At 37.2% G+C, this 23,231-nt stretch overlaps 1 protein-coding gene across 1 annotated transcript in view; it reads left to right on the plus strand.

The window, feature by feature from the left end:
* Window positions 1–8,518: 8,518 nt before the first annotated feature.
* The window catches only part of LOC143032253 (uncharacterized), a 41,862-nt gene continuing 27,149 nt past the window's right edge, over window positions 8,519–23,231 (plus strand). The window contains exons 1-5 of the mRNA XM_076196725.1: window positions 8,519–8,576; window positions 9,390–9,721; window positions 13,051–13,171; window positions 14,986–15,116; window positions 22,712–22,836. Of these exons, the coding sequence (XP_076052840.1) occupies window positions 8,519–8,576; window positions 9,390–9,721; window positions 13,051–13,171; window positions 14,986–15,116; window positions 22,712–22,836 (767 nt within the window). The remainder of the gene's footprint in view (window positions 8,577–9,389; window positions 9,722–13,050; window positions 13,172–14,985; window positions 15,117–22,711; window positions 22,837–23,231) is intronic.

The following is a 23,231-nucleotide window of genomic DNA, read 5'->3' on the forward strand; positions in this document are numbered from 1 at the left end:
CGACACTGCGCTTTTTGCAGGGTCGGAATGGGGATTAAGGGGTTAATGACGGAGTTTGGGAGGTTGTGCGATAGAATATTGAGTGTAAACGTAGCTAAAAGTAAGGTGATAAGATGTACAAGGGGGAGAGACTGGATGTACATGGAGAGACTGGATGTAGATGTACATGGGGTCGCATGTAGCAGGAAAGGGAGGAGTGGCGGTGGAAATAAATTAATTATAGATTGAGAGAAGCAAATAAATGCCTTGGGGTATTAAAACGTGTCATCAGAAATAGGCATTTGGGGATGGATACAAAGAGGAGACTATACGAAGGGGTGATTGTGCCGACGGCATTATGGGTCTCTGCGATTTAAGAGAGGCAGAGAGGAAAAGTTAAAACGTGTTTGAGATGAAATGCTTGAGAAGTATGGTGGGGATTATAAGGTTGAATAGAGTGAGAAACGAGGAGGTGAGGAGGAGAGCTGGGGTGGAAAAGGAGATGGTAGATAGGGCTGATGAAAGAGTATTGGGATTGTATAGATAAATGGAAAGAATGAGTCATGAAATATTCGTAAAGGAGGTATGGAAAGCAAGGTGGAGGAAGTGAACTTGATGAGACGACCAAGGATGAGATGGATAGATGGGGTGAATGGGGCGTTGATTAAGAGAGGAATGTCTGTTGACCAAGGAAGGGAGTGACGCAGGAGATAGGGATGAGTGGAGAATGGCTGTGATACTGTGATGCAAAGTTAGGTTGTGTGGGATTGGGTGGGGGGGTTAGGAAATAGTTGTGTATGAATATTTTGACGCAGTCTTGAAGGGATTTCTCCCCCTCCCCGTCATCTCTTTTTCTCCATAAGAGGACAAAAATGGAGGTCGCCGATTAAATGAAGCGGCCTTGTTGTGGGTGTGCTATGTCTCGCTGCATTGTTTTTGACCTAAGGCAGTGGGCGGGATACAGGGATGACCCGTCATCCGTGAGGAGCTAAGATAAGAGGGAAGAAAGGGTGATGGGTGGGAATGGAGTGTGTAGGAGTAGGTAGCCTACTTGGCTTTTGACTAATCTAGCTCCCTAGTACGAAGTGGGGGGTGGGGGGAGATAGCTAGACGATTTGCCATAGAATGTTTTTTTTTTTTTTTTTTTTTTTTTTTTTTTTTAAGAAATAGTATACTGCTTTGGTTTGCCTACCTCTTGGTACCCCAAAGTAGCTAGAGAAAGGCTACATTTTCGTTCCTAGATCTGTCTCTGGCAGAATGAGACGTCAGCAAAAATGAGCTTTGACTATGAATTAGACAAACAAGCCTTAGGAGATGTTTCTTTACGCTGTTCGATACGCGTCATAATGCTAAGTGGTATATTTCTCTTGAACTCTTCGAGAACCATTTAGTTACCTAGTTTGTCATAGGTAGTCCCAGTGCTTCCAAACCACTTCTTACCTTTTCTCAGTTTTTCGATAGTAAATTCAACGTAAAGTATCGTGAATCTTATAAAACCTGAATCTTTGTAACCATTTGGGGCTATAGAATAAGCGTCAAGATTAGACAAATTTGTAAACATTTAATCAGTTACCTCATCTTGATTGTTAAAAGTAGTAGGGGCCTTGCCCGTGAGTTAGGACTGAATTAACCATGGCCAGGTAGTTCGACGGTCATTTCAAAAGTGTTAAGTAACCGCCAAGGTAAGCTTCATTGAATTCAGGAACGAGAGGTATATTCCTTATAAGATCAAGTCTAACCGTCAAAGTTTTGTCTCTTCCTATTGTTTCCGTTCTAGCTCTATTTCTTCAACTCTTATATTCGTTGTTCCATATCTAACGTTTTGTTTCCAAAAGTTTGTCCTGTTCAAACTTTTTTATTTCTAATTCTAACCTAATTATCTCCAATTCTGACCTTTCTGGTGATCACTCACCAAAGGCTATTTCTATGTTAAGAACTGCAGTTAATAGTTTCTTCGTCTACCTCAACATTCACTGGCACGTGGAGGGACATTTTGGGGGAGAATTTCTCGGTTACATGGGCAGCTTCCAATTTTATGTATGAGCTAGCGCTTGGAATTGGATTCGTACAGTGTGCATGTAAATGGATGCAGGTCAAAATAAGATTGTCTGACGGGGACATTTCACCGTTCGCATGCGCCTGTTATCTTGTAGGACTGTAGGACAGTAGGTGTACGGTACATAGGATAACATGTCTTCCACTTAATTAAGCAGGGTTAATTAATAATAAATAGATAGATAAAAATAATAAAATAAATAAATAAATAGATAAAAATAAATAGATAAAATGAATAAATAAATCAATAGAAAAAAATGCCAGCCTTGGGCCGCTGATATATATATATATATATATATATATATATATATATATATATATATATATATATATATATGTATAAATATATATATAATGTATAATTATATAATATATATATATGTATATATATATACATATATACATACATATATATATTATATATATATATATATACATATATATATATAAACGTACATGCATACATATATATATTATATATATATATACATATATATATATATATATATGCATATATATATATATATATATATATATATATATATATACTGTATATATATATATTGTACACAATATTACATCGTAATAAACTCAACAAGCACTCACGGATTATCGTCGCAGTACTGATAAGTTTCGCCTAGATAAGTGTGGGGAGCAAAATGCATCGGCCCTCAGGCTAAAAAAACAAAAAAAATAGGGGGATGACATATATCATATGATGAAAATATATGAAGAAAATATATGATGAAAATATATGATGAAATAGTTTATATATCCTTGTTTCTCACCCAAACACGCCACTTGCATCCCATACGTCCCATGCGTGCATCCAATTCGATCATCATCATCATCACTTCAACGAATCAATCACTGACTCGCCCAAATTTAGGTTTTTAATTAACTTTCAACGACTTGCAAAAAAACAAAAAAACAATGGCGTTGCTTTTGAATAGGTTTCTTGTATCAAAGCAGTCTCCTAGGTATATACTGGTATATTACAACGACACTAAACAGAAAAGTGACTTTATCATGCTTTTGAGGGTAAGTGATGTAGTGTTGTATGAAATTATAAATATTCCTGAAGCCCAAATTGCATTGTTGTCAATTAGGATGTTTAGAAATCATTGATAGCTGGATGATCTAGTGGTTGAACTACATTATGATTATTCAACTATTTTTAGTACCAGTAATACAGATGTATTTATTATTAGCGAAAATAACCTTGTTTGATATACATTTGGATTTTACCGAAATATTTTCGGTGGCTCTATGAAGTACTGATCTGTCCGAGAATGGAATATGCCTCAACCATGGCATGGTCCCATCCTCTTTCGTTGTCCCACATACCATGATCTTTGTATCCTTGAAGCATACACATTCTTCTGCTGCTGCTTCAATTTTATCCCTCACCACCTCACACACTTCTCTCAGTTTCTCCTTTTCCTTCTCATTCAATTTGTATAATGCAACCTTAAATCTATGAATGTTAGACTTGGTCTTGAACACTGATGAGGGTGATACTGATAGGGACAAAACTTAATAGTGCTGAGATGGAGAATCTGTTGGGACTAACTAATGGTGAAAGACAGGAAGAAAGTATGTTGGGTGAGAGAGTGGATTGGGGTGCAAGATTATAAGATATTGTGGAGACTTAAAAAGAAGAAATAGAATAGGTTAGGGAAGCTAATAAGAAGAAGGGTCATTCCATATGAAACCTACCAATGACTTATAACTCATTGTCACAGATTTTGATGAAATTTGGTGTGCAAGTAGAACTCGGTGAGACAAATTGATTGAGACTAGTCTCACGTTTCTATCTTTTATAGAACCAGAATTATGGTTTCCGACAATTTTGAGAAAAATCGAAATTTTGAAGGTACGGCCTAATTTCAGACATGCATAACTTTGTTAGTTTTTGTCGTAGAACATTCGTTCATATGTCATTGTAAAGCTAATGAGTAGCTCTGCAACTTTTATTCTATTCATTTTTTACCTATGAGGTCAAATAAAAAAGTACCATTTGACCTTGACCTTTGACCTTGAATAACAAAAAACACGCCATCTTCGATTTTTTTCATTTTTTGTACAAATATTCACCATCATCTTAATAACCTTCATGCCAAATTTGATAGTTGGACATAAAGGGGATCAGAAGTTACAGGCACTTAAATAACTATAGGTATAAGAAAATTTTGGTATTTTTTGATCTGTATTATTTCAAAAAATTCATATCTCGGTTATTTTTAATCATAAAATGTTCACTAACATACCATTTTAAAGCTGATGATTAGCTCTACATCTTTCATTCTATGCATTTTCTACCTAAAAGGTCAAATAAAAAAGTTGTCTAACCTTACAAAAACTTTTTTTTGTGGGGTACAAAACTTCACTACTTACCTTATTGTATTCAATATCCAGGTATACAAACTGCTTGTGTATAGGATTTGTATATCTAAATTTTTTATCTAATATTAAATAAATAAAATATAATATTTATAAATAAAATATCTAATATTTTGTATATCTAAATTTTTTTTATATCCTTTTTACAGATAAAATATTTTCCCACCAACAGAAATAAGTTTAAAAATGCTTGGAAGAAGTTTTAAATTCAAGAAAGTGTGTTGTAATCCTATCAACCTTCATGATGATGATCCTAATAAGAAAGGAAATCGGCAAATGTCAGAAGACTTTGTGGCAAAGAACATTGCATTTAACCTTACAGAAGGTTATTATATTTGTGACAAATGCAGGAAAGAAATTACGAAAAGAAGTCGAGAATTACAAACTACTGAAATAGAAAATGAACCAGCAACAGTCCCTGAAACAACAGATAATGAATCATCATCTTCTTCAGATAAAAGGTCGGAAGATGATGTTTTTGTTGACAAAGATACTGACCTGAAAGCACTTAATGAGTCTCTATCAATCATTGGAGAGTCACCAGTAAAAAAACAAAGACTTGAAAAAGGAATTTACTATAAGGAAGAAAAAGCCAAGAAAATCCAAGATAATATTTGCAGTAACTTACAAATTGGTTCAGCACCATCAACATCAAAAGACCATACAACAGCATCTGCCTCTCACGTTACAAATGCAGATGAAGAAATTGTTATTCAGCTAAAAGAAAAATTTAATACAACAGAAAAACGTTCAGAAAAACTCCAGATTTTGACTGTTCTTCCAAAAAGCTGGAGCAGATCAAAAATCCAGGAAGAGTTCAAGGTGACCCAATATATGGCTAGACAAGCAAAAAACTTAGTAAAAGAAAAAGGTTTCATGGCTCTCCCAAACAAAAGATTACCAACTTTCTCAAAAGAAACTGAAAACATTATCTTACATTTCTACAAATCTGAGGAAATAAGTAGGATTATGCCAGGAAAGAAAGATTATAAATCTGTCAGGAAAGGAGGATTTAAGGTACAAGAACAGAAACATCTAATTCTTTGTAACCTCAGGGAAGCATACAAATTATTGAAAACAAAACATCCTTCCTTAAAGGTAGGGTTTTCAAAATTTGCAGAACTTAGGCCAAAGGAATGCATATTGGCAGGCGGAGCTGGAACACATAGTGTATGTGTATGCACCATCCACCAGAATATTAAGCTGATGATAGTAGGATCCGGGCTTTCTTGTTGTACAGAAGGTGAAGAGATTCATTTGAGTGATTACACTAGTTGCTTAGCTGCTACTACTTGCAATGAAAAGTCAATTGACTGTTTTTTTCATCAGTGTTCTGATTGCAACTCTCTCTCGAATAATTTTGCTGAATATTTAGAGACAATTTTTGAAAAACACATGATTGATGACATTTCATATAAAAGGTGGATTTCTACAGATCGAACAACATTAGAAACCATCAGTAAATCTGTAAATGAGTTTATTGAAGAATTTTGTTCTAATCTTAAATTATTGAAACGGCATGATTATATTGCAAAGCATCAATCGCAATTTTGCGCTGAGAAAAAGAGAACATTAGGTGATGGAGAAATGTTGATTTTGGCAGATTTTGCTGAAAATTACTCATTCATTTTACAAGATGCAGCTCAGGGGTTTCATTGGAATAATGCACAAGCTACATTACACCCCTTTGTATGCTATTATAAAGATGAGGAAGAGCTTAAACATCTAAATGCTGTAATTATTTCTGATTGTTTACACCACGACACCATTGCAGTACATTTATTTCTGTTGGTGGGTAAATATTTTATCTGTAAAAAGGATATAAAAAAAAATTTAGATATACAAAATATTAGATATTTTATTTATAAATATTATATTTTATTTATTTAATATTAGATAAAAAATTTAGATATACAAATCCTATACACAAGCAGTTTGTATACCTGGATATTGAATACAATAAGGTAAGTAGTGAAGTTTTGTACCCCACAAAAAAAAGTTTTTGTAAGGTTAGACAACTTTTTTATTTGACCTTTTAGGTAGAAAATGCATAGAATGAAAGATGTAGAGCTAATCATCAGCTTTAAAATGGTATATTAGTGAACGTTTTGTGATGAAAAATAACCGAGATATGAATTTTTTGAAATAATACAGATCAAAAAATACCAAAATTTTCTTATACCTATAGTTATTTAAGTGCCTGTAACTTCTGATCCCATGAATGTCCCACTATGAAATTTGGCATGAAGGTTATTAAGATGATGGTGAATATTTGTACAAGGTCAAAGGTCAAGGTCAAATGGAACTTTTTTATTTGACCTCATAGGTAAAATATGAATAGAATAAAAGTTGCAGAGCTACTCATTAGCTTTACAATGACATATGAACGAATGTTCTACGACAAAAACTAACAAAGTTATGCATGTCTGAAATTAGGCCGTACCTTCAAAATTTCGATTTTTCTCAAAATTGTCGGAAACCATAATTCTGGTTCTATAAAAGATAGAAACGTGAGACTAGTCTCAATCAATTTGTCTCACCGAGTTCTACATGCATACCGAATTTCATAAAAATCGGTGACGGTGAGGTTCAAATTTGCAAAAAAATTGGTAGGTTTCATATGGATTTACCCAGAATGGTGATGGAGCAAGTTTGTTACTGACCAAACACCATGAGACGGGAAGTGTGTAAGAAGGAGTGTTGGCAAAAGATAAGTCGTTTTATTGTAAGAGACAGGTTGAAACTCATAAGAGTGATGTAGCAGAGGTTGGAAGTCATGTGAGTCATGGAATGGTTTAAGAGGGGCCTTTGTTTGGGAATGGACTCAAAATGGCTGATTAAGTAATAAAAAGATTCCTCACTTGGTTTGGACATATGGAGAGAATGAGTGAAGAAATGCTAGTGAGGAAGTGTGGAAAGCAGAAATGGATAGAGGGAACTTAACTGAGAGGTAGACCAAGAATGATGTGGGTGAAGGGGTAATTGGATGCAAGAGAATGTCTTTCAAGCAAGGAAACAAGAGGGCAAAAGATAGTTGTTAATGGAAAGTGATTATAAATGGATGAAGAAATGCTGGGACCCAATGATATTTCTTATCTGCTCTATATATTTCTTGAGTGGATGATGTTGGGAGGAGGTGGGAAATTGTCATAAAAAGAAGTGGTGGGGGTTCCCCAGTTTTGTTAGTCAGACTCTGTTGTGGAGGTTTTATGTCTTACAGCTATTCAGACAACATGCACACACAAAGCTAGTCCATCGCCTTCCCACTACATGTGCACCACCTTCATGCCTTTTGTGTATTCACCCAGACCTACCCCGGCATTTCTGGGTGAAGGTAGGCCATGCCTGAGTGGCAGAAGAGAACACACCAATGGCCCAGGGATCTAAATTAAGATATTTTGTTGAGGTGGAGGCTGTTCACAGCACAATGTTTGTGACAGGCTTCAATATACTAACTGTTCAGATGGGTCAATTCAATATACATATAAAAAAAATCTTTACGTGTAGTTTAAAGGAAGAATTGCATTATACTGTACTTTTATTTACTTGATGTATTTATTAATTTGTTTATATATTTTTATTTATTTTTTGGTAAGGCATTGATGAATACAGCCATTCTTGGTGGAGTGGCAAATGGAGGGGGACGGTTGGCAGGCCTTGCAGTAGGAGTAGTAGGACCTTTTGGAATGGTTTTGCCCTACACATCAATTCAAGGATTTCCTAACAGTATTGTGGCAAAACTCCAGCTTTTCTGTGAGGAGTTACAAACAGTGTAAGTCATCACTTTTATGTACTGTTTTGTTATATATGTATATGTATGTATATATATAAATATATATATATATATTTATAAATAAATATATATACGTATATATATATATATATATATATATATATATATATATATATATATATATACATATATATATATATATATATATATATATACATATACAGTATGCGTGGAAAGTAATGATGCCGCCCTTAATGAAACCTGTAATCTGAAGGTGTAGGTTAGTTTGCATGTGAAAATATATGAAATAATGCAAATTATGGTACTTACATATAGAAATTGGTTAAAATGAATATCCCTTCCTCTGTATCACCTTCTGGAGACATCCTGGAACTGATTGCGCAAGGTTCTGCAGGGTTGTTTCAGGAATGGAGGCCCAGAGCTAGCGAATAGCGGATTCCAACTGTGGCACTGATGAGGTGTCCATGTCACGTAATTTTCTTTTCATTAAACCCCAAAGGTTTTCTATCGGGTTAATATCAGGACTGTTACCTGGCCAGTCTTTAATATAACTCACTTCGCAGTCTCTTAGTCAGTCTGTCACAAGTTTGGCCATGTGAGCAGGTGCTCCATCCTGCATAAAAACCTTGGCCTTGGTCTCCTCAAAACAGTCAGGAAGATAGTCTGCCAATAACTCCAGATTGTTATACTGATTTTCTTTTTCATTAGCAGGGAGTACAACCAGCTTGCCAACACTTTAATACGTAAATCCTGCCCAAACCATAAGCGAGGCAGGGTGCTTGACAACCTTGTTCGTGAAGCGAGGTTTCAAGGGGTCATCACCAGGCTTGCAGTAGACCTTGGCTGCTGGGGTGCCAGTCACTGAAAATCGATTCGTCACTCCAGAAGACTGTTTTCCACTGTTCATCTGTCCATGTTGAATATTTCTTGGCAAATTTTAGACGTTTAACAACTTGCCGACGAGTAACCCAAGGAGTAGTGCGGGCACGGTAACTTTTATAATTCAGGTCATCGTGTAGTTGTTAAACGTCTAAGATTTGCCAAGAAATATTCAACATGGACAGATGAACAGTGGAAAACAGTATTCTGGAGTGACGAATCGACTTTTACGGTGACTGGCAAATTTTAGACGTTTAACAACTAAACGATGACCTGAATTATAAAAGTTAACGTGCCCGCACTGGTAACTTGAAAATAGTCTTGTGGAGTGATGAATCGACTTTCACAGTGACTGGCACCCCAGTAGCCAAGGTCTACCGCAAGCCTGGTGATGACCCCTTGAAACCTTGCTTCACGAACAAGGTCGTCAAGTACCCTGCCTCGCTTATGGTTTGGGCAGGATTTACATATGGTGTTGGCAAGCTGGTTATACTCCCTGCTAATGAAAAAGTAAATCAGTATAACTATCTGGAGTTATTGGCTGACTATCTTCCTGACTGTTTTGAGGAGACCAAGGCCGAGGTTTTTATGCAGGATGGAGCACCTGCTCACATGGCCAAACTTGTGACAGACTGGCTAAGAGACTGTGAAGTGAGTTATATTAAAGACTGGCCAGGTAACAGTCCCGATATTAACCCGATAGAAAACCTTTGGGGTTTAATGAAAAGAAAATTACGTGACATGGACACCTCATCAGTGCCACAGTTGGAATCCGCTATTTGCCAGCTCTAGGCCTCCATTCCTGAAACAACCCTGCAGAACCTTGCACTATATATGTGATTCACCATGGTCTTGGATCACATGTTGGACCTGTGATCAACAGCTATTTCCCTCTCAGAAGAGGGCTCAGAGTTCATATATGACCGATCCATGGATAATGCTGTGACATTACATCCACACATACCCCAACTCCCCATCCACAAGAGTTGGAGTGCAGCAATACTGAAATGATTTCAGCCCTGGGCAGGATTCGAACCCGGACTGCCATAGTGTTACGTGGGAACTCTACCACTGCTCCATGAGTCATGTCCACATGTGTGTGTGTGTGTATTTATCTAATTGTAGTATACAGGAAAGGAGCAATGTTTGTTGGGTCCCGTCTCCTATTCTCTAATTTTCTAACATACCTAGACTCAAATTCATGTAGTTCCAACTTAATCTATATCCCTGATTTCCAGTTATCATATTTAGATTTGAACTCATGTATTGCTTGAGCTTGGTCTATATCACCTTCTAAGCTATTCCAAGTATTTATGCATCTATATGGAAAACTGTATTTCTTCACATCCTTTCGACATGTGCCCTTTCTTGATTTGCTCCCATAACCTCTTAAAGCTCTGCCATCTTTAATCAGGAGATCTCTTCTGTCAATGCAATCTATTCCCTTTAGTGACCTGAATACTGTAATCATATCACCTCTATTTCTTCGATTTTTCAAAGTTGGCATACCCAGAACTTTTAGTTTTTCCTCATATGTGTATTTACCTAATTGTAGTATACAGGAAAGGAGCCATACTTGTTGGGTCTAATTTTCTAACATACCTAGACTTAGGTTCAAGTATAGTTTCAACTTAATCTATATCTTTGATTTCCAATTACAGTAAGTCCTCGTTATACAGTACATATGCGTTCCTGAAAACCTTACCGCAAATTGAAATTACCATATACCGAACCCATTATAACATGTAATAATAGGATATGGCAGACGTACCTTCTCCCTGCTCTTTCCTCTTCAAAATATCTAGTGGATACTGTATCTATGAATTTTTCTTACTGTAAATAGAATCAAGGGTAGTAATTACCAAATACCATAACTGTGAATTTACCGGATAAAGAATTACTGTATAAGGAGGACTCACTGTATCATATTTAGATTTGAACTCGTGTATTGCTTGAGCTTGGGCTATATCATATTCTAAGCTATTCCACATATTTATATATCTATATGGAAAACTGTATTTCTTCACATCCTGTAGAAATATGGTCTTCCTTAATTTGTTTCCAAGACCTTTTAAAGCCCTCCAATCTTTAATCAGGAGATCTATTCTGTCCATACAATTTATCGCCTTTAGTGACCTGAATACTGTAATCCTGTCACATCTTTCTCTTCAGTCTTTCAGAATTGGCAGACCCAGTACTTTTAATTTTTCCTCATATCTACCTACCAGGCTGGGGACCAGTTTGGTTGCTGCTTTTTGTATTCTCTCAATTTTGCTTATATCCTTCTCTCTGTGTGTGGACTATACTACTGACATGTTTCAGTCTTGGGCAGATCAGGGCTTCAATGAGTTTTTTTATCATCTCTGTATCCATATAGTAGAATGCCAATTTAATCTTCTGCAGTAGTTCTTATGTCTCTCCCACAATCCTGCTGATATTCTGCCAGGTGACAGGTTGTCTTTAATCAACACTCCCAAAGCTTTCTCCTCATTTGCTTTTGTAGTGGGTCCACTTCCCAAGGAGTAGTTTAAGGGTAGCCTTTTGCCACTATTGCCAATGTCCAGTACTTTGCATTTTTTGGTTTTGCATTTCATTTCTCATTCTTGGCTCCATGCAAAAATAGTGTCTAGATCTTTTTGCAATAGTCTACTGTCCTCATTTACCACTCTTCTCATGATTTTTGTGTCATCTGCAAACATGTTGGCATAGAGAGAAATTTGTTAGTAACAGCAGCATCAATCTGATCATTTCTATGACAGTTGCATGTAGGATTCAAACCCACTGCTTTTGGCCACCCATGAAGGTTAATCTTACGGTGGCTGAAAGCAGTGGGTTCGAATTGTACATGTGACTGTCATAAAAATTATCATGTTGGCATAGCTTGTTGGACCCTCCATCATGTCATTGATAGACCTGAAACATTATTGTTGCAAACACTTGTGGAATTCCACAAGCTCAAACACTACATGAGTTCAAATCTAATTATGATAGTTGGAAATCAAGGATATAGGTGAAGTTGGAACTGAAATGCATTCGAGGCTAGGTATGCTAAAAAATTAGAGAACAAGAGACAGGACCCAATGAACATTGCTCCTTTCCTGTATACTATGATCAGGTAAATACATATAAAATTCTCTTTTCTACCTCTCTTAAATTCCAAGTCTCCACTATATACAGAGTTGTAAGCACAGTCACCCCTTTATATCTTCTCTTGTGTCCAATCCCAGATAGTTTCTCATGATACTTTTCATTCCCACAAGACATTTACTTGCTTCCATTTCTACAGGTTACCTCCACCTCTGCTCTTCCATATCCTGCTACATGTGACCCTTAATATTTAAAAATATCTACTTCCTCTAACCCCCATCCACTGCAACATACTTCCAATGTACTGCTACTGTCTCCCCTTGCACATCTCAGCACTTCTGTTTCACTCACATTTCATTTCAACTTCCTCCAATCACATATCTTCCTAAAATCTTTCCCTAATTGCCATAGATCCTCCTCTGATCCCACTTTAAGCTCAATGTCATTGGCAGACAAATGGCTTACCTCCCATCTCCCTCCACCATCTCTGGCTAGTGAGCATCTCGATGAAATTATAGGAGCTAGATTGCATGAAAATTGTGCCTAAAATCTATTCAAACAGACTCCCAGTTGACTTAAAAAACGCTTTGGAAATTTAACAAATCATGAAAAATTATTATGGCCAAATATTGAAAATTGTAAATGCTGAATATCAACTGCCAGAGAATGATGCTTATGTCCTTGAAAGATGGTGGCAATTTAACTTGAATCATACCGTAGATGGCCTACCATCTTGTTTCATTATTATTGATTCATCATGACCAAGGTGGTGTCATAGTAGCTTGTAATTAATATAAAGTTACCATTCCAGCTTGGTTCTCATAATTTCTTCAATTTTCCTGTTTACATACCCATTTACATTGTTGATTACTGAACTTTGACTTTGTAATTAGTTTAACAAGTGCTTTATGATGTTCAGGATTGGCACCAAAGATAGAATTTACCAGGCAGAGGACTTGAACACTGGTCTAATAGAAGTTTTGAATGTTATATGTGATGACACAAATACTCAAGGTAATGTATCCAGGTTAACTTTTTTTTTTATTTAACTTTATCGCTACACCTCTCAGTACATTCATTGTATCCTACTATTGACATTTTTGAATTGAAATAAAAAAGTACCTTTGTTCAGTAATTGAATATATCTAATAATTTCTCAGCAAGGTTTGTATTGCTAATCCTTTTCATATGTTTGCATTGTATTTATATTGGATGGGGGTATGAGAAAATTTTCTGAGATATCAAGGGGTATAGGTGCCAAAAAAGATACCGCTGCCCTAATATATACATTTACAACACCTCCCATAATGCCTTACTCTCTACCTTGTCATAAGCCTTCTCTAGGTTCACAAAAGACCTAAAAACTTCTTTACCTTTTGCCAAAAACTTCTCATATATCTGCCTTACCACAAAAACTTTATCCATGCAGCCTCTACCTTTCTTAAACCCACACTTTTCATCTTCAATTACTCCTTCTGTTTCTCTTCTAATTCTGTTCTAACCCTCCCATATGCTCAAGAAACTGAGTCCTCTAAAAACTACTATTTTTAAATTTGTCCTCTTCTTCTGTAAAATGGAACTACAAGTACTCTCCTAGTCTTCCAGCACATTCCTCATCCTGAGGCACACATTAAGTAACCTCACTAGCCAATCTATTACAACAAAAACTCACACTCTCACTAGCACAAAGTGGGAAGAAAGAAATTCCAGGTAGGGCAAGCCCTATCAGTTGCAGCAAGCCACTGTTTTGTTTTGGTCCATGATTGGTTGCCTCATTGCCTGGCGAGGGTTGTCAGGAACCAGCAAAGGAAACCCACAGTGGGTCCCAGGAATCAAATTCATGACCACCTGTTCATGAGGTCTTCTCTTTGCTAGACAATCTGTTACTATTGCCCTTTCATCTTCCTCCATCAGTCATTTTCTCAGCCCCTCCCACTGCCACAATCAATCCCTCCCTGTCCACCTCCACATTCAACAACTCTCTGAAATGCTTTATTCATCTTTCCCTTAGTCCTTTCACTTCTATTAACATCTGTACATTTTACTTTATCCTCTGTACCTAATTCAACTGCCCTCGTTCCCTCCTTTTCCTTCTCAATTTATTATACTACAGACCTGTAAGAGGCTGTCACCATCTTTCCTGACCCCTACTGAGGGTGAGTAGGGCAGCCTTGGCTATCATTCCCTGGACTGAGAATAGAAATTTGATAAAAGATATGTGTTGGTAATGACCATTGCTGGCTTTCAGTGTTGGAGGATTTCTGTGATAGGAACCCCAAGACCATAAGTGAAGCACTTAATTTCTCCTTCCCCTTTCTGCCCAGTGCTCCTGTATAATTTCATCTTCCCTCTCATTTCTTTTACACTTTAGCTGTCTTTCATGTATGACACTTAGCTGTCTTTCTTGTATGACATATTTCTTTCCTTCTCCGTTACTATGTTTGCCCTCATACTCATCATCATTCTCTTTTTCTGCCTTCCCAAGTAATCCTGGTCTTGTTAATCCTCACAACATGATGGTGCACTGCATAACTTATGGTCCAGCCCATACCAGTTGACTTTATTCATGTGATGAGTAGGCCCAGGACTAAAGAACTTAACTCAGAACCTCATCTGTGTAGGGGCTGCTTTATAATTAATATAGACTTTTGAAAGTTTCCTGGTGGTTTCAGTAAATAGAGAATGTAATTATTGCTCACTTTAGAATATGTTCATATATATATTTGAAGCCTATATTATCATATTTGATGTGTATATGTAGTTGGTAACATTGTTGACCCACTAACCATTAAGGAAATTATGCATAATTTTTTTTTTTTTTTTTTTAGCAAATCATCTGAATGGTAAAGTAAAGCACTCACGTTTAACTGTAGTCACTTGGGACTCCCATGCTCCTGTAATTGAGATTCTTGGCCAAGTTCTGACTCAAGAGCATTCTTCATTTCTTGCATCTGTTGAGGTAAGAAGCTTATGTGGGAATTGTTTATAGAATTGATTGAATTAATTGCCTATCTGCTGAGGCTTTTCTTTTATAGAATAAGAAGAGATTCAGTAAGTTTTCTCTAGAGTTCTTTACTGTAAAGGTAAAAACATATAGGATGAGCATTCACATATTTCATAATTATCCTTTGGGTTTTCATTTCAAACCTTGTGGTTTTTCTTCATCTTGATATTATACATCACATCAGATTTGGAAGGACCAACTAATTGGTACCTACTTATGATGTTCCTGCTTGATGGTAATAAAAAAGAAACAATCTTACCATCTTTTGTCTTCAGACCCTGTCAACACCCTCATCTCCAATTGGAGATAAAATTTGTGGTACATTGTCTCAGGACTGGGGCTTAGATCTCCATTAGCTTCAGTTATCTTTCCTCCACCTTTTACAGAAAAAAATGATGACTGATGACTCCTCCCCTCCTCTTACCAACCAGACACAAAATCAGACCCACACTAATATAATACAGAAAACAGTCCTATGTTCACAGGGAGAAACTTGGGATAATACAGAAAACAGTCCTATGTTTGTTCACAGGGAGACCTTTGGGAGGTCCCAAGGACTGTTGCTGATTACTGTAGGTTTTTAGATTCCCTGTCACTGAAACTTAGGTGATAGTTATGATAAATTATTTCTGTCACCTATGTTTTTCTTACCCTTTTTCACATAAAAACTGACAACTAGCAACACCATCTCATACTAGTTGGTGACATGAAGATATACTCACTCATACACAGCACAGACAGTAATTCAGTAATTCTTTCCAAAGAGATCTGTGGGAGGGCCCAAGAACAGCTGCTGATTACTGTGGGGCCTCATGTTTTTAGCGAGTAATCACTCAATCCACTGCCCCAGATCTCTCTTGCAGGAGACCCATGCCTCCCAGCTAACTAGCATTGGCCACTGGACGGACCCATAGGTCTTTTATAAGAAATATTTTGTTGTCTTGGGATAGTGAAAGATGGGGTGCTCAGTAGCCTTTATGTGATGACTGCATCTAGGACAGTTTTATTCTTTGGCCAGGCCTTATTTTTGCTGGTACTGTTTTAGAAGACCCATAGGTCTTTTATAAGAAATATGTTGTCATGGGATAGTGTAAGATGGGGTGCTCAGTGTCCTTTATGTGATGACTGCATCTAGGACAGTTTTATTCTTTGGCCAGGTTTGTTCTTTGCTGGTACTGTTTTAGAGATGGAGGATGTCTTGAACACAAGCATGCTAGAATTGTTCTTGCTTCTCTTGGGAGGATTTTCCTATTAAGTTGATGTCAGGGGTGGGGGTTGATGAGGTGCTTTGGAGTATTGAATTTGGTAATCTGGGTGTGAATGTGTTTTTGCATGGATATATTGTATGGTACAGGTAGTAGGTTATATATATTCAAGTAGTAAGCTGCTTGTATTTTATTTATATGTTTGTTTATTGATTTATTTATATATTTATTATTTTTTTATTTACATTCAACCTGTTGTGCTTGCATGATGTAATGATTTTGGTGAGTGGGCTTGAGGATTCTAGCATTGAAGTGTGTACCTATTATTTTCATATATCTTATGGGGATGATTTTGGTATCTTAAGTGCAGGTATTTGGAGCATCTCAATTCTTTATTTTATGTAGTTTGCAAAATATCTGTTTTACTGATTGTTAGGAACCAAGTTGTGGAAATGTACTTGAGTGGTTCTTATGGATTGTTCCCATCAGTGAAACTTAAGGCAACAATTAATTTTAGTAGATCAGAAACATTGGCTATTACAAAACAGGATGTCATCCATTTACACTACTCAATTTGTACAGCCACAAATCTAAAAAGTATTCTATCAATTGATTGACCAGAAACTACCACCGAACAAAAATCTCACTGTACTGGGCTCATATTTGACCTACACTTGATCTTCCCCAATACAAGAAGTCTCATTGAAAAGAAATGTGAATAAGTGTTGCAGGCAGAGAATTCAGTCATATTAATTGTACCCTTGGGTTCTGCTGACTGGAAACCTGCAGTAATGTGAGGGATAAAGAAGTTGGAGTAGAAGAAGAATGGGTATGTTTCAAGGAGGAAGTGACAAAATGGTATGTGGGATGAGGAGGGTGGGGGGGGAAAGAAGGAAGGGTAGTAAATGGTGGGATGAAGATTGGTGTTGGAAGAGAAGAAGAAAGCATATGAGGCTTGGTTGCAAGGTAGAACCAGGAAAACACATGAGAAATACAAGAAGAGAGGAGAAGCAAAACATATGGTAAAGGAGGCAGAGAGGAGTGAGTGCAGATGTAAAATGGGGTACAAGTTTGACAGAAAAAAAAGAAAGAAAAAAAAGAAAAAGAAAAATATATATATATATATATACAGTGAGACCTCTCATTAACGGACGTTAATTAGCTGTGTTTGCAGTGTTTTCGCTTTGTTTTCAGTGTTTTGGAGTGGTTCCTGGGTGGCATAGTAATTCTGTGCACTAAACAACAGCACCAAAAACACAGCGAAAACACCGCAAACACAGCTAATTAACGTCCTTTAATGAGAGGTCTCACTGTATATATATATGTATATGTATATATATATACGTATATGTATATATATATTTTTATATATGTTTATATATGTGTATATATATATATATATATATATATAAAGGTGTTTTGGAAGGAAGTGAAGAGTAGGAAGAGTCAAGAAGATAGGAAAAGATACAGGATGTAGATGGACAGGTGTTAATGGAAGTGAAAGTAGTAAGGGGAAGAGGGATAGAGTGTTTCATAGAGCTGTTGAATGTGGAGATTAGGGATTGATTGATTATGGCAGTAGGGTGAGCCAGGAAGAGGAATATATAGGGTCTTGGGAGAGGAAAATGACAGGACTATAGGAAAAGATGAGGTTCAATGAGCATTGAAAGTAATGAAAGCTGGTAAGGCACCTGGGTTGGATGGGTGTCATGCAGTGTCTGAGAAAGGGAGGAAAGGTTAGAGTGGATTGGCTGATAAGGTTGTTCCATGTGTGCCTAAAGGAGAGGAATATGCCAGAGGACTGGAGGAGTGCTTGTATAGTTCTGTTTTACAAAAGAAAAGGGAATAAATGTGAATGTAGTTGTTTTAGAGGGATTAGTTTGTTGAGCATAGTGGGAAAGGCTTTTAGGAGGGCTTTAATTGAGAAGATTAAGAGAGGAACAAAGGGAGTGATTGGGGAGGAGCAGTGTGGGTTTAGGAAAGGTAGAGGGTGTATGGATAAAAATTTTGTGGTTAGGTAACACACATGTGCACAATAACACATTCACACCACTAAAAATTATACCACTAAAGACCACTAAAAATTAAACTAAGATCTCAAATGACAGCAGAAGTACTATCTAGAACAGCAAAGTCAGCAAAAAGCAAAAAAGAAAGAAATGTGTGATGAGGAAAAAGAGAAGGAAAAGACACTAAGAATTGAAACAAATGAATAAAATGAGAAAAGAACAGAGACTGAAAAGAATGAGTTTTTTTTTTAGTACTGGATCTGAGGCTGAGAAAATGGTATATAAAAAAAAGGAAACATAAAATACAAAAAAGAAAGGAAAAAATTAAAAATAATGTACACCAATGATTTGAGGATTAAATGAATTAAACAACTATCTGGAAGAAGAGAAACTGGATATAATGGGAATTGTAAAGACGAAACTAAAAGGTCCACTTAATACTGTAGGACAAGGTCTATATATTGAATAAGAAATAGAAAGGAGAAACAGGGTAGAGGAGTCATGTTTTTGATTGAAATAGGTTTAAAGATGACAAAGATAACAGAAGGAAATAATAAAGTGGAATTGATTATGATAAAAGTTGAAAACAGCGACATGAAAAGTAGAAAATTTGTCGTGATATATGTACCCCCAAAAACATATTCTTGGACTGAGAGTGACTACTCCAGAATGCATTAAATGAATTACTAAAAGAAGGAGGAAACATAGTAATCATGGGTGACTTTAACTCCAAAGAAATATGTTGGGAAGAGATGACAGTGAAAGGTGGAGAGGACCTTTGGGGAAATATACTACTGGATATGACCATTGAATATACAATGACTCAGTGGGTAAAGGAGAATACCAGATATAGAAACAATGAAGAACTGTCGAGACTAGACTTAATATTTATGTCAGAGCCTGAAATTGTGGATCAATTGGAATACAAGACACCAATTGGGAAGGTGAGCCAGTTGTTGTTTGCTGACAACACTGCGCTTGTAGCAGGATCAGAGGAGGGATTGAGGAAGTTAGTGACAGAGTTTGAGAAGGTGTGTGAAAGAAGGAAGCTGAAGATAAATGTGGGCAAAAGTAAGGTGATGAGATGTACAAGGGGAGAGAGTGACAGTAGGCTGGAAGTGAGCATTAAGGATGAGAAACTGGAGGAAGTTGATAGTTTCAGATGCATGGGTGTGAATGTGACAGGAAAGGGAGAAGTGGGGGTGGAGGTAGAATGTAGATTAAGAGAAGCGAGTAATTGCCTTGGTGGATTAAAAAGTATAATGAGAAACAGACATCTGGGAATGGATGCTGAGAGGAGGTTATATGAAGGAGTGATTGTGCCAACAGAAAGGTATGGGGCAGAAACATGGAACATGAGAGAGGAAGAGAGAAGGAGTTTGAATGTGTTTGAGATGAAATGTCTGAGAAGTATGATAGGGGTTACTAGGCGAGATAGAGTGAGAAATGAGGTGGTGAGGAGGAGAACAGGGGTGGAAAGGGAGCTGGGAGATAGGGTTGATGAAAGAGTATTAGGATGGTTTGGACACATGGAAAGAATAAGTGAAGAAAGATTAGTAAAAGAAATATGGAAGGCGGAGGTGGAAGAAGTGAATATGAGGGGGCTTCCTAGGATGGATGGATGGATGAGATGGATGGATGGGGTGAAAGGGGCTTTACAAAAGAGAGGAATGTCTGTGGAGGAAGGACGGAAGAGGACAGAAGATAGGGGTGAATGGAGAAGGGTTGTGTATAGATGAGGCTTGTGATGCATGAGGGGGAGTGGGTGGGGGATGGGGGGTGAGGTAGTATGTGTGAGAAAAAATTTGATGCAGCCCAAAGGGATTTCTCCCCGTCTTCTCCTTTCCTGTATGAGGGGATGGAGAGGGGGAGTCGCCAAATTTATGAAGCAGCCTTGCTGTGGATGTGCTGTGTCTTGTGACACTGCTTCTGACCCAGGGCAGTGGACAGGATGCAGGGATGACCCGTCATCCAGGAGGTGCCAAGATAGGAGGGAGGGAGGGGAGTGGAGTGTATGGGAAATGAAATGGGTGGAAGTGGTTTCTATGCCTTTTTCTTGTTGGCTACCCCCCCCCCCCCCCCCGTGTTAGGGGGAAAAAGCCTTTGGTATATGTATGTATGTAATAGACATAATACAAGAAAGGGATAGATGGGCTGATTGTGCCTTTCTAGATTTACAAAAGGCATTTGATAAAGTACCACACAAAAAACTTATAAGAAAACTTGAAACAACAAGAGGTGTACAAGGAAACTTAATGAAATGGATGGAAGATTTCTTGAATGGGAGAAAAATGAGGGTGGTAGTTAGAGACAAAAACTTGACCTGGGAAGAAATGATACAAAAGGTTCTGTACTAACTCCAATAATGTTTGCCATATACAGTATATAAATGACATGGATGAAGGTGTTGAATGTTATATGAACTTCTTTGCAGATGACACAAAACTACTAAAGAAAGTAAGGACAGAGAAAGACTGTGAATGACTTCAGAGAGTTCTGGACAGAGACTGGAAATGGGGCCAAAAATGGGAGGTGAACTTAAACATCAAGAAATGCACTATAATGGAGTTTGGAAAAAAGTAAAAATAGAATATCAGGGCAATATAAGGTTGGTACAAAGGAAGTAACAAAAGTTAGCTCAGAAAAAGACCTAGGAGTAATTATTAACAAAGACATGTCACCAGACAAGCATATAAACAAAATAGTTGGAGAAATCTACAATTTACTAAGAACAATAAAGGTGGCCTTTAACTACATGGATGAAGAAATGGTTAAGAAAATATTAGTCATACTGATAAGACCAAGATAGGAGTATGCTGTGACACCCAACACAAAAAAGAATATAACGAAATTAGAAAGAATCTAAAGAGCAATGACAAAGATGGCACCAACACTTTCAAAATTGATATACGAACAAAGATTGTCCCAACTGGAACTAACAACCCTGGAACAAAGAGAAAAAAAGAGATCTACTGGTCATTTACAGAATCATGAAAGGTATGGAGGTCCTTGACAGAGAAGATTTATTAAAGTGGGACAGAAGAAAACCAAGAGGACATGAAAAGAAATTCAAAAGGGATAGTTATAGAAGAGATCTGAAAAAGAATAGCTTTCCACACAGAGTGATAGATGTCTGGAACAAATTAGATGGAAAAAATAGTATGTGCAAAAACCATACAAGAATTTAAGAAGAAACCAGATGCTGAAAGATACAAAGACAGGTCACTACGAGCATAGCTCCCTTCCCGTATAATACAACTAGGTAAATACATAGATGTCATCGTACCGAAGTGGTTAAGTCGAAGCCCTTACATGCCTAAGTGCTGCCTGGGGGCAAAATGCCACCCCGGGGCAAAGTGCCACCCCGGGGCAAAGTTCTCAGTGACACCCTCTCCTCCACCATCCCTTACAGCCTGTTTTAGCTATTGGCTTGCGAAATAATTAAACGTATTTTAAAATTTGTATTCAAGGTCCCTATTGCAGGAAGGATAAGGGAAAAAATATTTCATATTCTGTTGATTCTAATGCAAAATTCATATATTACGGTAAAATATTCAGGGCTCCTTTGACCTTTTTTTTTATTATAATTATTTTGTCAGCCTTGTGGGCGGCATGTCCAGACTAGAATTGCCGACCCCCTAAATGTGCCACCCCAGGGCATATGCCCCCACCCCCCATCCCCACCTATGTGAGGGCCCTGGGTTAAGGTGATAGAGAATCTTTGGCCTGGCCCAGACTCTAAATGTCGTTCCCTTCGGGCTTTACCTCCACATGGAGGGAAGGGTGTAGCAACGTCGAGCCTTCAAGAAATTGTTTTCTTTAGTTTATGCACAGCATATATAATTTCCTGTATCAATTAATTATGCAACTATATCTTTAATAACAGTTACATGCTTCCAATAGCAATATGTAAATATGTATGAGTGTATATACTAATATTCTGTGTGTAATAATTATATTTTGTAAACTAATTTTTGCACTATTTTTCTAAATGTAACATATGCCCTTTTTGAGTTTCACTGCTAAGTCAGCAGTCTGATTCACCCAGAGTTGCATTGTGTTTCCAATAAACAAGTCTTGAGAAACTCTGAATTTCTCTAATCCTTCTCTCATGGACGAATATCTGTACCATGTAGTAATAACACTTTATTGCAAGGGGATAGACTGGTCTTGATAAAGACAACAACAAGATTATACTTTAGTGACCACCATGCTGGACAACCATTAGCAAGTGTCTGTTATTGGTCCCTACAAAAGTGTATTCTCTATTTTTAATTTCCCTTGTCCTGAAGTTTGACTGGATTTTTTTATATTTCATGAGATCTTATCTTTACAGGTTGTACAAATGTTGTCTCCTCTTCAGAACCTTTTGGTCACAGCCTCATCCTCAATTGCGAGTTCTAATGGTGTTGAAAATTGTCCAGACATTTGTACTTCCAGTATCGAAAATTGCTCTAACAGGTAAGGGAAAATGGAACAGTGACTATGATAGGTCAAGGGAATCTCAAGATTTCTTTAGCTTGGGTCTGTGACAACAACACTGGTCAGCATTTCCCATATTCTCCTGTGACCATATGTGGTATATATGTATCAAAGGCTCTTTCCCTCTTGAAAGGAGCTGGCTAAATCAAAGCACACACCCTCATCATAAACAAAACTCAACCACTCTTTCTACTTTAGTACCTTGGGGATGAAGGGTTGCCCTGTCCCTGGGTAATACTGAATGGGTCATAAGCAGGGCAATGAGGCACAGCTCTTGTATAGTAGGGACTGGTAGCCAAAGGCTAGTTTATCATCATTGCCTCACTATATGGTGATGCCCTTCCTTATCTGCTCATTAAGATAAGAACATACCA

The sequence above is a fragment of the Oratosquilla oratoria genome, chromosome 13, assembly GCF_046742065.1.
Source record: "Oratosquilla oratoria isolate Oo_2021 chromosome 13, ASM4674206v1, whole genome shotgun sequence".
NCBI lineage: Eukaryota > Metazoa > Arthropoda > Malacostraca > Stomatopoda > Squillidae > Oratosquilla > Oratosquilla oratoria.